Source organism: Monodon monoceros, unplaced genomic scaffold, assembly GCF_005190385.1.
Source record: "Monodon monoceros isolate NGI ecotype Baffin Bay Population unplaced genomic scaffold, NGI_Narwhal_1 Super_Scaffold_8, whole genome shotgun sequence".
Lineage (NCBI taxonomy): Eukaryota > Metazoa > Chordata > Mammalia > Artiodactyla > Monodontidae > Monodon > Monodon monoceros.
Genome location: NW_021703785.1, coordinates 66,843,511 through 66,858,371, shown reverse-complemented (window position 1 = coordinate 66,858,371; position 14,861 = coordinate 66,843,511). Strand labels below are relative to the sequence as shown.

General features: G+C 38.2%; 1 protein-coding gene across 7 annotated transcripts in view; it reads left to right on the top strand.

Annotated features, from left to right (window-relative positions):
- The window catches only part of FRY (FRY microtubule binding protein), a 426,693-nt gene that overhangs the window by 259,681 nt on the left and 152,151 nt on the right, over positions 1-14,861 (top strand). For all 7 annotated transcript variants that reach the window (XM_029209846.1, XM_029209848.1, XM_029209847.1 and 4 more), the window contains 6 exons: positions 4,789-4,879; positions 5,105-5,184; positions 5,302-5,382; positions 10,236-10,404; positions 13,311-13,403; positions 13,498-13,596. In XM_029209846.1, the coding sequence (XP_029065679.1) occupies positions 4,789-4,879; positions 5,105-5,184; positions 5,302-5,382; positions 10,236-10,404; positions 13,311-13,403; positions 13,498-13,596 (613 nt within the window). The remainder of the gene's footprint in view (positions 1-4,788; positions 4,880-5,104; positions 5,185-5,301; positions 5,383-10,235; positions 10,405-13,310; positions 13,404-13,497; positions 13,597-14,861) is intronic.

The following is a 14,861-nucleotide window of genomic DNA, read 5'->3' as shown; positions in this document are numbered from 1 at the left end:
CCTTCCTCCCTTCCTCCCTTCCTCCCTTCCTCCCTTCCTCCCTTCCTCCCTCCCATCCCTCTTTCCCTTTCTTTCTCTTTTCTTTCCTTTCTTTCTTTCTTTTACTTTCTTTTTCTTTCCTTCTTTCTCTTTCTTTTCTTTCTTTCTTTCTCTTTCTCTCTTTCCTTCCTTTCTCTTTCTTTCTTTCCTTTCTCTCTCTTTCTTTCTTTTCTTTCTTGAAACAAATCAAAGTGGGAGTTGGGTGGCTTCTAGATCTTCCTGCCTCTTTACGCATGAACACCACCTTGTCTAGCAGGTGGCACATTTGGAGTATTTGTCACTGCAAGCTGTCACAGGTTGAAAATTCTTACACGGCCTTATTTTGACAGTGGTGGGGGCAGGGTGTCAAGGACCCTAGGTAACCCTCTTGCCTGCTTCTCTCCTGGGCCCTCTCTCCTCCAGTCTGCACCTGAAGGCAGAAAGCCTGCAGCAGGCCCTGCACGACATTGCCTAGATATTTGGATCTGCGATCGTAACCTTGAGTGCCCAGGGTACTGTAGTGCAAAGGACGCTGGGTTGGACCTTAGAGGTAGTCATGGAGCTGCCACTAATTAACCATGTGACTTTGACCAGCTCCCCAGCAGCTTCCCAGCTCCCAGCCTTTTCGTGAGCAAAAGGGGAAGTCAGATCACCCCATCTCTAACTTCCCTTCTAGCTGAGAATTTTGTTGATTGGATTTGAAAAGTGGAACTCACTGCTACATGAGTTCTTCAGCCATAAAACTTAAGATTCTCGTTCTGTCCAATGAATGTATGTTCCCCAGAATTTTAGGTAAATATGTATAATTTCATATGTTTGAAATCAACCTATTATAGCAAGGTAGCAAATATAAGAAAGTTTAATACATTTACCTTTCTTTAAAAAAAACGAGATTTTTCAAAGCACTTAGATTTCTCCACGTGGGTTATACATTTTTTAATGCTTTAAAAGACAATATAAGTGAAATTAATCACTCAGAAAATCAGATATTAAATACTACTTGTGAGTGATTTATCCCTCTCATTTTTTTGACACTCCTAGTACTTAAAAATATGTAAACTTCTCTTGAAATTGAAGACCTGTTATTTTACCAAATTACATTTCATCTGAACTTGTAATTTCATTTTGTAATATGCTTGAGTGTATTCAAGATTCATTTACTTATCATTTTGTTTGGGGGAGAGGTTAATAACTTTTGCATATTGAATAATTATTTTAGTTGAAGAAGAATTTTTTTAAATGGAGATATAATTCACATACCATAAACCGCGTCCTTTTAAAGAGTGTAACTCAGTGTTTTTAGTATATTCACAAGGTTGTGTAGCCATCACCACTGCCTAATTCAAGAATATTTTTATCGCCCCCAAAAGAAACCCTATACCAATTAGCAATCTCTCATAAATATTTTTAATGTATCAAATTTAAAGGTAAAATTTCAATCCTGTGTCTGAAAATGGTTCAGCCTGTATGATTAATAAATTAATGGTGTCATTTTAGTATTTCCTCCTATTTCATGTTAGCTTATGAATAAATACTAAAACTTTCTAGGGGTGGAGAGTGGGGCAGTTTTAGTGAGTTGAATTAAGTGAGTTTTAGCTTTGTCCTGTTTGGTCAGAATTTAGTTACTAAAACTAGATTGTTCATGAATTGATTTCTTTATGGATTGAAAAGAATAGCTTTTTAGGTTGTATTACTGATTATTTCCAGGATATCAGAGTAATTGCCGAGATCAGAGAATTGGGACAGTGAAATTCAAGTCAATTGCATTTTAGTTAGCACTTGAAAGTTTAAAATAAGGGAGAGAGTTTGTGTGTTTGGGACAAAGCCAAAAGAATGAGGGTCTCTAGAACATGATGTAGCTAATAATGGGGGTCTCTCTTAATAGAAACAAGAAAAGAGGAACTTAAGGAAGAAGCATAAGCAACTGAAAACAGTCAAATGTGATGGATGTGTATTTGGGTTATGATTTTTTTTTTAACATCTTTATTGGAGTATAATTGCTTTACAATGGTGTGTTAGTTTCTGCTTTATAACAAAGTGAATCAGTTATACATATACATATGTTCCCATATCTCTTCGCTCTTGCATCTCCCTCCCTCCCACCTTCCCTATCCCACCCCTCTAGGTGGTCACAAAGCACCGAGCTGATCTCCCTGTGCTATGCGGCTGCTTCCCACTAGCTACCTATTTTACATTTGGTAGTGTATATATGTCCATGCCACTCTCTCACTTTGTCACAGCTTACCCTTCCCCCTCCCCATATCCTCAAGTCCATTCTCTAGTAGGTCTGTGTCTTTATTCCTGTCTTACCCCTAGGTTCTTCATGACATGTTTTTCCTTAGATTCCATATATATGTGTTAGCATACGGTATTTGTCTTTCTGACTTCACTCTGTATGACAGACTCTAGGTCCATCCACCTCACTACAAATAACTCAGTTTCATTTCTTTTTTTTTGCGATACACGGGCCTCTCACTGCTGTGGCCTCTCCCGTTGCGGAGCACAGGCTCCAGACACGCAGGCTCAGCGGCCATGGCTCACGGGCCCAGCCGCTCCACGGCATGTGGGTTTTTCCCAGACCGGGGCACGAACCTGTGTCCCCTGCATTGGCAGGCGGACTCTCAACCACTGTGCCACCAGGGAAGCCCCTCAATTTCATTTCTTTTTATGGCTGAGTAATATTCCATTGTATATATGTGCCACATCTTCTTTATCCATTCATCCAATGATGGACACTTAGGTTGCTTCCATCTCCTGGCTATTGTAAATAGAGCTACAATGAACATTTTGGTACATGACTCTTTTTGAATTATGGTTTTCCCAGGGTATATGCCCAGTAGTGGGATTGCTGGGTCGTATGGTAGTTCTGTTTGTTGGGTTATGATTTCTAAGATTAGTATAGTATCAACATTTTGACTGCCAAATAAATTTGTCAGATGCCTCTGGCTCCTCCTGGCAGTTAGACCTCAAACCAGCAATAAAGTTGAATTCATTATTGGAAAGATGTATGTCTTCCTTTTATTTGAAAGCATAAATTGGCTTATTAAATAAAACAGAATCAGGAGTTTAAAGTTTTGTTTCTACCAAGATTTTTTTGCTACTTTTTCAAGTTCCCCTGGCCCCTTTTGGAGACCCCTTACTATAGCCCTCTTCTCTCTACTGCTGCTGGCCATCTCTGAGAGTTTTCTCTCCCTGTGGTCTTCAGACTTCCTGTTTCTCTTCTCCATGATGTAATTTCTGGGTCAGACTTGTGGACGCCCTCTTTTTAATGCAGCTCCATATGTTTTCCTCTCCTCCCTTCCTCTGGCAGCAGCACTTTCTAGTTCTAGTGGGTCTTGAAGGGCTCCAGATGGATGGTTTGGTCCATTGCTCTTTCTCCTGGCAGGGACTGTTTGTAAATGATCCTGAATGAATTGAGTTCCTGCCCGGTCCATACATTTCCCCTTGAAAGTTAAAGCTGCAGCTTCCCTCGTTGACCTGCTCTGTCACCTACCAGGCTTAACTGGACTTGCTTAAGGCTGCAGAGCTCCTCCAGCGTTCTTTTTTCTATCTTTTATATGCTTTCCTCTCATTCCCTCTTGACTGAATAGAAAAACATTCCATGTTTAAAATAGTCTTGATTTATTTTGAAAATATCTGCCTGACAAATCCAAATTCTGTCCTCCTTTCTCATTGCTTTCATTTAATATGCAGGTACTGAGCAGTTGTATGTTTGGGAGACTCTACTAAATACACGTTTTCTCTTAATACTCAAGCAAACCTTACTATAATTACTATTATTATTTCCATTTTGTAGATGAAAAAATTACTGGTAAGTAGAAGAGGCGTAATTTTCACCCGGGACCGTTCTACACCAAAACCAACACTCTTTTTTTTTTTTAATTTATTTTTTTATACAGTAGGTTCATATTAGTCATCAGTTTTATACACACCAGTGTATACATGTCAATCCCAATCGCCCAATCCATCACACCACCTCCCCAAAACCAACACTCTTAACCAGTATTCTGTGCTAAGGGACTTTGCAGTCACTTCAGTTGCTGAATTCCAAATTAGTCCTCAGTACACTAGAGAAGCAGGAAATGAAGGGAAGGGGGTATGAACTCACATTTCTGTCCTCCTGACGGTGCTTATTCTGCTCCCTAACTTTGGAATAAGTTCAGATGACTCCACTTTGCCCCTCCTACCTCTTCTTCGATCTGCTTTTTAATCTTTCTCTCTTCCACCACCCCCTCACACCTTCTTTCTTCCTCTCATAAATCTCAAGTGGCAGAAGGTCAAGAGGAAAGGGGCAGGGGAAAAGAAACGAAATGTAATGCTGATCCTTTCTCCTCCCACTGCAGTCCTGATTCCATAGGTAATCATATTATTTCTTTCCGTTGTTTAACTCTTTTCACAAGATCCTCGCAGGGTCTACCTCTAGCACCGGAGCCCTGTATCATGTTTGTTTCCATTTTACAGATGAGAGGTTTCCTGTGTTGAAAGGTACCTTAGAAAAGTCCACAAGATGAAATTGTATACTCACAAATAGCTACCCAAGTTGACATGGTTAGATATTTAAAACATAAAGTCAAATATTCAAATCCAGTGTCTGTCCACTGCACCAGACTGATCATAGGGATAACTTCAGTGTGTATTTTCCGCTACAGTTTCTTCGTAACAAAATTGGTTTGCAGTCCACTGGGGATGAGTCCTAGATTTTTGGGTGAATTACATCACTCTGAGGATATTTTCAGTGCCCATTTAATGTGAATATTTTAAATTTTACAGTGATGAACAGCAGCGAGATTATTTAATGGAAAGACGGGACCTCGCCATTGATTTTATTTTTTCTTTAGTATTAATAGAAGTTTTGAAACAGGTAGGTCATTAATTTAATGTTACTTTAGATAAGATTTATTTATCTAAAATCTACTTATGTTTTTAAGGTCAAGTTTATTAAATTGTTCATGAATTTCAAATACTATGTCATATGAATTATATTTATTGATTGTTAAAGGCCATATGTAGTTCATTGTGAGTACTCTTACTGATTTGATCTTTAATATTCCCTTCCAAGTTAAGAGCCATCTTTTTTTTTTTCCAGATTCCACTTCATCCTGTAATAGACAGTTTAATACATGATGTTATTAACTTGGCTTTCAAGCACTTTAAGTACAAAGAAGGGTAAAGTAATTTGTCATCTTCGAATTTGAAGAAGTTGGGTACTTAAAACTAAATCAAGTTTGCTCTTTTCAGATGACCTGGGGGGATTCCTAACTTGTCTAATTGTATGTTATTTAGGTACCTTGGTCCTAACACTGCCAATATGCACATTGTGGCAGACCTGTATGCAGAAGTCATTGGAGTGTTGGCACAAGCTAAGTAAGTGAACCTCAAAATCGTTCACCATAAGAACATGAGTGCCTCTTCTGCGCCAACCCAGCCCTACTCTCAGGAGGGGGGAGGGTGTGAGCTTACCAGAAACTAGGGTTTATTTATGCTGTGTGTGCCCTGTCTCTGAACCTCACAAGAAGCTCCCCAGGACAAGTACCAAGTCTGTCTCCAATTTGTTTTCTCCTTTAGCTTTTTCACTTGGCAGTTGGGCTAGATCCTACCAAGAGTCCATGAGTTTCAGACTATTGCATCTGAGAAAGAAATGAACTAACCAAAGTACTTTTCTTCCTGCTTAATTTTCCAAAGAAGTTTATCAGTTTTAAAAGTTCTGTTTTCTATATTCCATGAGTGGCTGGTTACGATATAGCATCCATGAGTGGGAAAATTCCATTCTAGAATGTGCCTTTACTATAGACCTTACTTAATTCAGCTGAGCTAAAAATGTCCCAGACTCTGTCATGGAAACAAGTCAGAAAATTCTCATTGCTAAATATATCTGGCCCATAACACTACTTAGCAGGCTAGAACAAAGTGGTATTAGACTATTAGCGATAATATACTTCTTCCAAAAGTGATGTCACACCCTATTCACCCATCTTCATCTTATTCAACCCTGAGGCAAATTGGGCAAGATCCTGAATTTCTAGGTTAGGCAAAGTGAGCCAGAGACATAATGTGAATCCAAGCCAAGAGGCCAGCTTGGAGCAACAGTGATGCCCCGATCTTTGTGAAATTGCAACCCTCAGAAAGATTTGTATCTTCAAGAGATGGAATTTCCTAACTTAGCAGTGTGGAAGTGCTCAATTTATCACAAAACAAAATTTTTAAAAAGTACTTACTCAGCACCTTTAGCTAGCCAAAACATAGCCAAGAACTCAGGAAACAGACCCCAAAAACTCCTTGAGGTGACTTATTTAATCTAACCCTGTTTGTCTATTCGTCTTGACTACCTGTTTTTTTTCTAACACATAAAACATCAGTACTAGATGGAAGAGACTTAGATACACTGACGCCCTGAGAAATATCAAGCTCAAAAACTGACAGCAACAGAGAGGAAAGAGAAACTGGCCAAAGCATACATAAGAACTAAACATTAGAGTTACCTGGACCATTTTGCATGAGAATATATATTGTACGTTTATTATAGCCCATTGTAATAATTGTAGTTCATGAAAAAAAAAGTGTAATGCATTTTGGAGAGATTTCCATTGCAATTAAATAATAAAAGTATTGGCTTTTTGAAGGAATGAGCTGCAGTTATCTGGCAAATTAACTCATGTGTCTCTACCTCATTCCTAGAAAAGATCAGAAAAATGAGTTGTTAATATGTATTTTGGCTGCTTTGTCAAACCCTGGAAATCTCATCATATTCCTTTGTAATTACCCCAGCCTAACTCTCTTATACAATCATTTGGAAAGTTTAATATGCCAGAAATGACTTCTTGTGTTTTTCTTAGTTTCGTGAACTGTACATAACAATATCGGTTACTATAGAATGACTTGCCTTAGTTAGCTACACCGATTTTCAGTTGGTTGAGAATGAATTGAGAGACAACGTCATAACTAAAGCAACATTCTAAGGTTGTAGGAATTTCCTTATTAGGTCTGATTGATCATCCACTGAGCCAGTGTTTTCTTGCCAACAAGGACTTTTTAAAATTTTCATGTCAGTATTTGTCTCAATTTTGCAATAGGAGGCTATAACAAATGCCTCAGTTTGGATAATGCTGTAGTACTTTTTAGTCACAAGAAAATGCTTTCACCAATGGCTTCTTGCAGTAATTGCAGTAATATATAGTAATCCCATTGATAAATTCTTAACCAGTCAGTATAGAGTTAACCTTTATTGATAGACAGTACAGTCTTAAACTGGTGTCACACTACAGATTATCACATTACGTTCTTCTCATGAGTGCGCCAGGACCATTACCTGATTGTCGCCTTAGAAAATTACTGCTTCCTTTGTTCTCAGTGGGGGAAAAAAAGGATGTATGCCTATTTGGTATAGGATGGTTATCTTTTTTTAAAAATAAACTTGAGTAATGTAACAATTCTAATTTTAGATTTTATATCTAGATCACAGGGGTAATGCACTAAAATATCTTCTTCATTCTGACTTTAGATATTAATATTTAGTTTGGTCTTTAAGTTTTAGCAGAATCACTATTTTTAATCTTACTAGTGATAATATGCTCAATTCTTGTCATTAAGGGGAAAAAATTTTTTTTTTTTTGCTATTAAGTGATATTCACCCAGGGTCTTGACTTTTTCAAAGTCAATTAAGTTAAAATTAGATTTTTTTAAGGTAAGCTTTTTGCATTAAAATCTGACATATCTATTTAAATAGTAATGATTGCTTGTAACATTCATTCTAAAACTGCTCTCTCTTTATGTGATATAATTTTAATATATATATTCTTATACTCTCACTTTAATAATATCTACTATACATTTTAAAGCAGAAGACTGAGTAATCATTTAGTTACTGTATTTACTAAAGAATACTAAACACTCTAGGTGTGGTCATTGAAAAGAAATTTATTTTTCCCTAAAATTATTTTAAGGGAAAATAGATTTTAAGTGCAAATAGATTTTTGGATTATTTTTATTTTAAAATAACATGTTTATGTCATGTGGGACTTTTTAAAGTAAAAGATAGCTATATTTATTTTTAAATGAGAAATAAATAGACTTTTAGCCACTAACTCGTGAGAGTACTGAAATAGTGAGGTGTACAAATAACCTGCCTTTTCCTCCCTCTCCTTGTTTTAGTCACGGATTAGAAAAGAAAAACACACTTTCTAAGTATCATGTGATCTTTAAGACAATATAACTCTAACCTGTAAAGTTACTTTTTTCTTTTTAAGTCTCACATTTCAAAATTAAAACCATAGATTTTTTTTTTTTTTTTTACTGTTTGGAAATAATTTGAAATAAAACATAATTTTAAAAAATCTAGTTTTTATAGATTTTATAAATTTTTATAATCTTGATTGAAAGTGTCACTTCCTTCTCTTTGCTATGCCATTTCTGCTTCCTGTCCTTCATCTGTCTCTACCTAAAACCTCTGTTCACCCTTTACCCTAACATAAATCACCTCTGAAATCTTTGATTGTCCAGCTGGAAAGAGCCCCTTCATTGTCCAGTGCCCCCGGAGCCTCTTCAGGTGTATTATTCACATAAAGGACAGTGTGAGATATGAGAAAGTGATTTGGCCTGGGGCATTTAACCTCCCTGAAGGACCAGAGAGATCCAGGCAAATTCCCAGGCCCATGGTAACATACCTCATAAATAATAATACTGGTTATTATTCTTATTAAAATTATTACTATTATTCACATGGCTCATGGTCAGTGCTACATTGTCTTACCTTTCCAGTTAAACTGTATACTGTTCTAAATAGACAGGGACTACATTTCACAGCTCATGACTGTCTAAGGCAGCTACAAAATAGTGGAAATTCCTGGAATTCACAGCAGAATATCACAAAGTCTCACCTTTTTCACTTTGACCTTCCAATCTGTTTCTTCATTCATAAAATGGAAACGCATTCACTAACTATTTTCTGCTCCATTGCCTTCTTAAAATCTTTTTCTTTCGTATGCAGCAAACATAAAAATCCATAAGTTGTTTAGAAAATACAAACAACTTTAACAAATTGTTACCAAATGAACACCATGTAACCTCCTGCATTCCAGCCGAGAATGAGAAAATTGGCGCTCTCACGAAGCCCGCAACAGCCAACTTGCCAATCACACACCTCTTGCACTGCCTTTTGGTGGCACCATATCTGTATGTTTACCACCTCCCTTATATGTCCTAAAATTTCTGCTTTGAGGTGTCAAAAGTTGCGATTCCAAACTTCTGGGATTCTATTAATTGGCCTTTAACTTTTATAGTCGTAATTACCCTCTGTGATCATGCCTTGCTTCTAATTGATCCTTTGCAGAAACTCAGGCTGTGAGAGTTTCAGGAAACAAAATACAATGAGTCTTAGAATGCTTTCCTTGTTTTTCCTTTTTTTAACCAATAGTCAAACCAGCCATCTCAGAAATAGTTTGGATGACTTGTTTGTATATGTTCCTTTACCCTTAGGCACTTTGACAACCTGCTACTTTCCATCCTCTTAGGATCTATTCTCTTTTTAAACTTTTTATGATAATGTTGTTGTTGTATTTAATGTTATTAATTATTAATATTATTTTACTTTCAAACAATATAAATACCTTAAGTTCCTTGGGGACTGTGTCTTTTTATTTGTAAAATCCCATACATGATTAGAGAGCTTTTAGAGATGATTTGAATTTTCCCATTACTAGATTTTCCTTCAACCTGAAAATATTTTTTTCAATAATCATTAACCTAAAACTATAAAAGAAGCAACAACAGAAAACTGTGGAAATGGATGTAGGAATATTACTTGGCGTTATTTGCTGTCATCGTCAGAAATACCTGGCCTCCTTTGTTATTGCTCATCTCACAGTTGGATACTTCAGGCCCTTGGGGTCTGTAAGTACCTGGGAAATTGCTAAGCCTGAGGAAATGGAGCTTTTCATCATGCTCAGTTTAAGGGCTGAACCATTTTGAGAGACTCTAAATAACCTTGGATCTTCTCCCTAGCCTGAACGAGACGTTGAGCATCTGATAGAATAAGAGAAGAAAGAAGATGGGACTCTTTACTATATCCTCAATATCAAAACCTTTACAAGATGACAGCCATTGTACTTCAGCTGATTCGAAGGTCCCCGTCACTGTGCCCTGTCACTCTTAGATGCTGGGGACCTGCATTACAGTTACTTTCCTACCCATTATTTGATAAATCACTCACGTTCTCTTCTTAGATTCCCTGCTGTAAAGAAGAAATTTATGGCAGAGCTCAAAGAATTACGGCACAAAGAGCAGAGCCCATATGTTGTTCAAAGCATTATCAGCTTGATAATGGGGATGAAGTTCTTTCGAATTAAGATGTATCCGGTGGAGGACTTCGAGGCCTCTCTCCAGTTTATGCAGGTACTGTCTTGGGCAGGAGAACTAAGGGGCTTTCAGCTTGAAGCATCTGCCTTCCTTAGAGTGACTGACCTGGACGGTGAGAACCCATTCACTCGCCCATACGTAAAAGAATCCTACGCTTTTTCCTCAATAATTCATAAAGGGCTTCGTAACCAAGTAATAGAGTTTCAGGCACTTAAGTTCATTTTTAAACTCATATCACCTTTGGAGTAGGGTGTACGGTAGAATCTTATTTGTAGACTTTTTTTTTTTCTCTTTTTTACCCATTGGCTGCATATTGTTCTGTCAGTAAAATATAGCTGATTTGTTACTTTTTGAGATCGATAGCATTGAGTTGGCGATATTAACATTTCCAGGCATCAGAACTTTAAGTAATGATATCTTTTTTATTCATACTATAAAAAGGAATCAATCTTTAAAAAATCAACTAAACCATACAGGCTTAGGTGTCTGTGACAGTGTTCACCATTATGTACTAAAAAAAAGAATTATTGCTAATGAGGATTTCCCAGAATACACAGCTCTATTAGTTTTTCTCTGTGTGTGTGTGTGTGTGTGTGTGTGTGTGTGTGTGTGTTTTGTTTTGTTTTGTTTTTTTGGCCACGAGGCAGGCCTGTGGGATCTTAGTTTTCCGACCAGGCATCCAACTTGCGCCCCCTGCATTGGAAGCGCAGAGTCTTAACCACTGGAATGCCGAGGAAGTCTGCACAGCTCTATTAGATTTTATAAAACTTTAGTATCTAAAGGGTTTTTTTTTTTCTAATGCTGCTGTGAATTAGATCTAGTGAGGATCTTAATAAAGAGTTTAGATACAGGGATTATGAGTGTAGGTTGTACCACTTCATACCCGCTAGGATGGCTCTGAGCAAAAGGACAGACAACAGCAAGTTATCTGTTGGTGAGGATTCAGAGCAATTGGAACCCTCATACGCTGCTGGTGGGAATGGAAAACAGCACAGCAGCTTCTGAAACAGTTTGGCAGTTCCTCAAACGTTGAAATCTAGAATTACTATATAATCCAGTAATTCCAATTCTAGGTATGTAGCCAAGAGAAATGAAAATATATGTCCACACAAAAACTTGAATGCAAACGTTCATAGGAGCATTATTCATAATAGCAAATGTCCAGGATAGGCAAATCGGTAGAGACAGAAAGTAGATTAGTCGTGTAGGGCTGGAGGAGGACGCCGTGGATGCAGAGGTTAGGGATGCCTGCTAACAGGTGCAAAGTTTCTTTCTGGGATAATGAAAAGGTTCTAAATTTGATTGTGGTGAAAGATGTACAATTGTGAATATACTAAAAGCTATCAAGTTATATACTTTATAAGGGTGAATTGCATGGTATGTGAATTGTATCTCAAAAAAGCAGTTTAGGGTTTCCCAGGTGGCGCAGTTGTTGAGAGTCCGCCTGCCAATGCAGGGGACACGGGTTTGTGCCCCAGTCCGGGAGGATCCCACGTGCCGCGGAGCGGTTGGGCCTGTGAGCCATGGCCGCTGAGCCTGTGCGTCCGGAGCCTGTGCTCCGCAACGGGAGAGACCACGACAGTGAGAGGCCTGCGTACTGAAGAAAAAAAAAAAAAAAAAAAAGCAGTTTAAAAAAAAAGAGAATATAGGCCCTGTATCAAATTTCTTGGGTTTGAATTCAAGCTTCAGCACTTACCAGCTCTGTGACCTTGGACAAGTCACACTTAACCCCTCCCAGCATCACTTACCTTGTCTGCAAAGTGGTAATAATGACACTAACTTTGGAAGGTGGTTCTGAGCATTCTTGGCACGTGGTAAGGACTCACTAAATGCTAACTATTTTTATCTCTCTCTCATGCTAATGATTTGTGTATCTATGTACTTGAATTAAGATTTGAGACAGTATTTACATATGTATGCAAAATAATGTAGGAAAAGGGCCACAATTCTGGGGACCATAAAGCTCCATTCTGTATTGGGAAACTCTCAAAGACTTCCCATTCTGGCAGTGCCTATCTCGGACTGATGTCTTAGTATGATATTGATATACTGGGAACTTGAGTAACTGTTGCTGGTGGTAGTTCCAATGTGGACTGAAAATAAGACGTAATAGCTGACACAGATATTAAAGTGTCATCACCAATACACGTAGCCTTGGCCCTTTCCATGAAAACAACATGTAAAAAAGACCACAGTAAGTTACTACCCAAAAGGCCAGGAAGGGGAAAGGGGCTGGCAGAATTCTGGACAGGCCAACTCTTCTAATATATTATTCCCTGGGCAGCCAAAAGTACCCTTTTGTAGACAGGAGTCCACAAGCAGAGACATCCTTGCTTAAGAAACTACTCCAAAGGTTTCTTGTCTGAGGTGGGGAAGGGAAGCATTCCAGACTTGCTCATGAAACTATCTGAGTAATGAACACCTAAAATGTCAGGGCCTAACAAGTAAACAGCTCTGTGCCCAGGGCTGTCAGGGCCTGAAATAAGGTTAATGTCTTCTGCCTCTCTTCCCATGGTTACCTCCTCTGGGGATCTGTGCTTGTGGGTTAATCAAGGCCCCAGGTCCCCCCACACAGTAGGTAGTCAATAGAAACTTCTTGCAAATGAGTCACTGAATGAACCAACTAGGAAGTCAGTGGATGAATGTCTGCTTGCTGGTTATAGATGCTTTGTCCTTTCAGCAAAGGACAGAGTGATTTTCAGTGACTTGGGGATAGAAGTCAGGGGGAGAGTGAGAAAACCAGCCTTGTAAAATGTCATTGGAAGATATTGTGAACTTAAATATAAATGCTTGAATCCAGTGATTTTTTTTAATAGATTGTGGAATATGCTGTGTTATTGGGTGTGATTAAATTAAGGTCTGTTTGCTTAAATTTGCTGACATACATTTTCTGTGCACATTTCAATCTTTCTCCCTCCCTTTACTCTGTTTCTACTTCTTAGGAATGTGCACATTACTTCCTCGAGGTCAAAGACAAAGATATCAAGCATGCCTTGGCTGGGCTTTTCGTTGAAATTCTTGTCCCAGTTGCTGCTGTGAGTTACATTTTCATTTTTAAGAACTTCTTCAAATTGGATTAGAGAAGGAACAATTTCATTAATATAATATAAACATGCATCTCTATTTCAGGCTGTTAAAAATGAAGTAAATGTTCCCTGCCTCAGAAACTTTGTTGAAAGCCTATATGATACCACGCTGGAACTTTCTTCTCGAAAGAAGCATTCCTTGGTTAGTAACTCTGAGAAAATTCAAAAGACAAAACTGCAGAGACTAAAATTCCTAGGCTGAAATCTATTTGAGAGTCATAAGGGTTCCACAGATGGGAGAATTACCTACAGCTTCCTCAAAGAGAGGTAGCATTTCAAATTTTGGAGCTTCCACCTATTACTGACCATGACTGAATCAAGGTAACATAAGGGGATTAGACCATGTCACCTCAAGGACCCTTCTAGTCCTAAAGATTCCGCTGTTCATTTTCAAGATGGGTTTAACTTATTTTTATTTTAATTTCTGAGTAATTTTTCAATCTGAAGACTAAAGTTTATAACAACAGTTTCTTTTCTCAATCCCCAGGAAGCTTCACTGGCTAATTCCCATCCTGATATTCAGAATCAAAATGGAACCAGGCAGGAAAGGGAGTTGGGACACAGATAGTTGGCCATTGGAAAGATTCTCTGAAGGCTGAGAAAACAGTTTCGGGGAATGCTTTTGTACTGAAGAGCAGCATAGAAAAGTCTTTTAAATTACCACAACCTTTTTCCTCCATGGTAAATAGAGCTCTGGTTTATGAATCGGCAGGTGGTAGGGCAGCTGTAATTGTGGTCGTACGGAGCGAGCGGGTTGCTTAGGGAGCCGGTTTCTAGCCTTGTTTATGCTAATCTTTAAAGTATGAACATTACCACCATTATTTGAGCAAATAGTTGCTTTGCTGGCAGTGGTGACAGATTTGCTCATTTGTCTACATGCTGTGGTCGTTGTGACTGCTTGTATTTTTGTTTTTAAATTACTGGCTGGAATTAGAGTTGCACTCAATGGCAGTAATAGTTCAAAGTCAGTTTAAAACTAAGTTAACAACAACAACAAAATAAGCGTATGGATTGTTAAGCACTGAGTCTCATTGTGGCAATAGATTTTTGCTCATTCAAGTTAATGGATGAGCGAGTTATATTTCTGTTTTAATCTTCACTAGCCCCAATTTTGGGGAGCGCCATAATCTGGTTCAGCAAAATGGTGGTGGGTTCTGCATGTATATTGTTTGGGTGGCTGCCCACAAGCTTTTCTGTCTTCTCCAGTTGCTGCGGGAAACCTGCCCAGTTAGGCAGGAAAAGCACAGTGGCACCTCTGTTTATTCACTCGTAAGCAGATTCCTTCTGCGGTTAAATTTGTCTGGGTGGAGTTTACCAATGCAGTAACATTTCTTTTAGGAATCTTCCTTAATTACAGGAGGATTGCATGCAAAAGAAAACACATACACCTACCTCTAAGACAGGGAC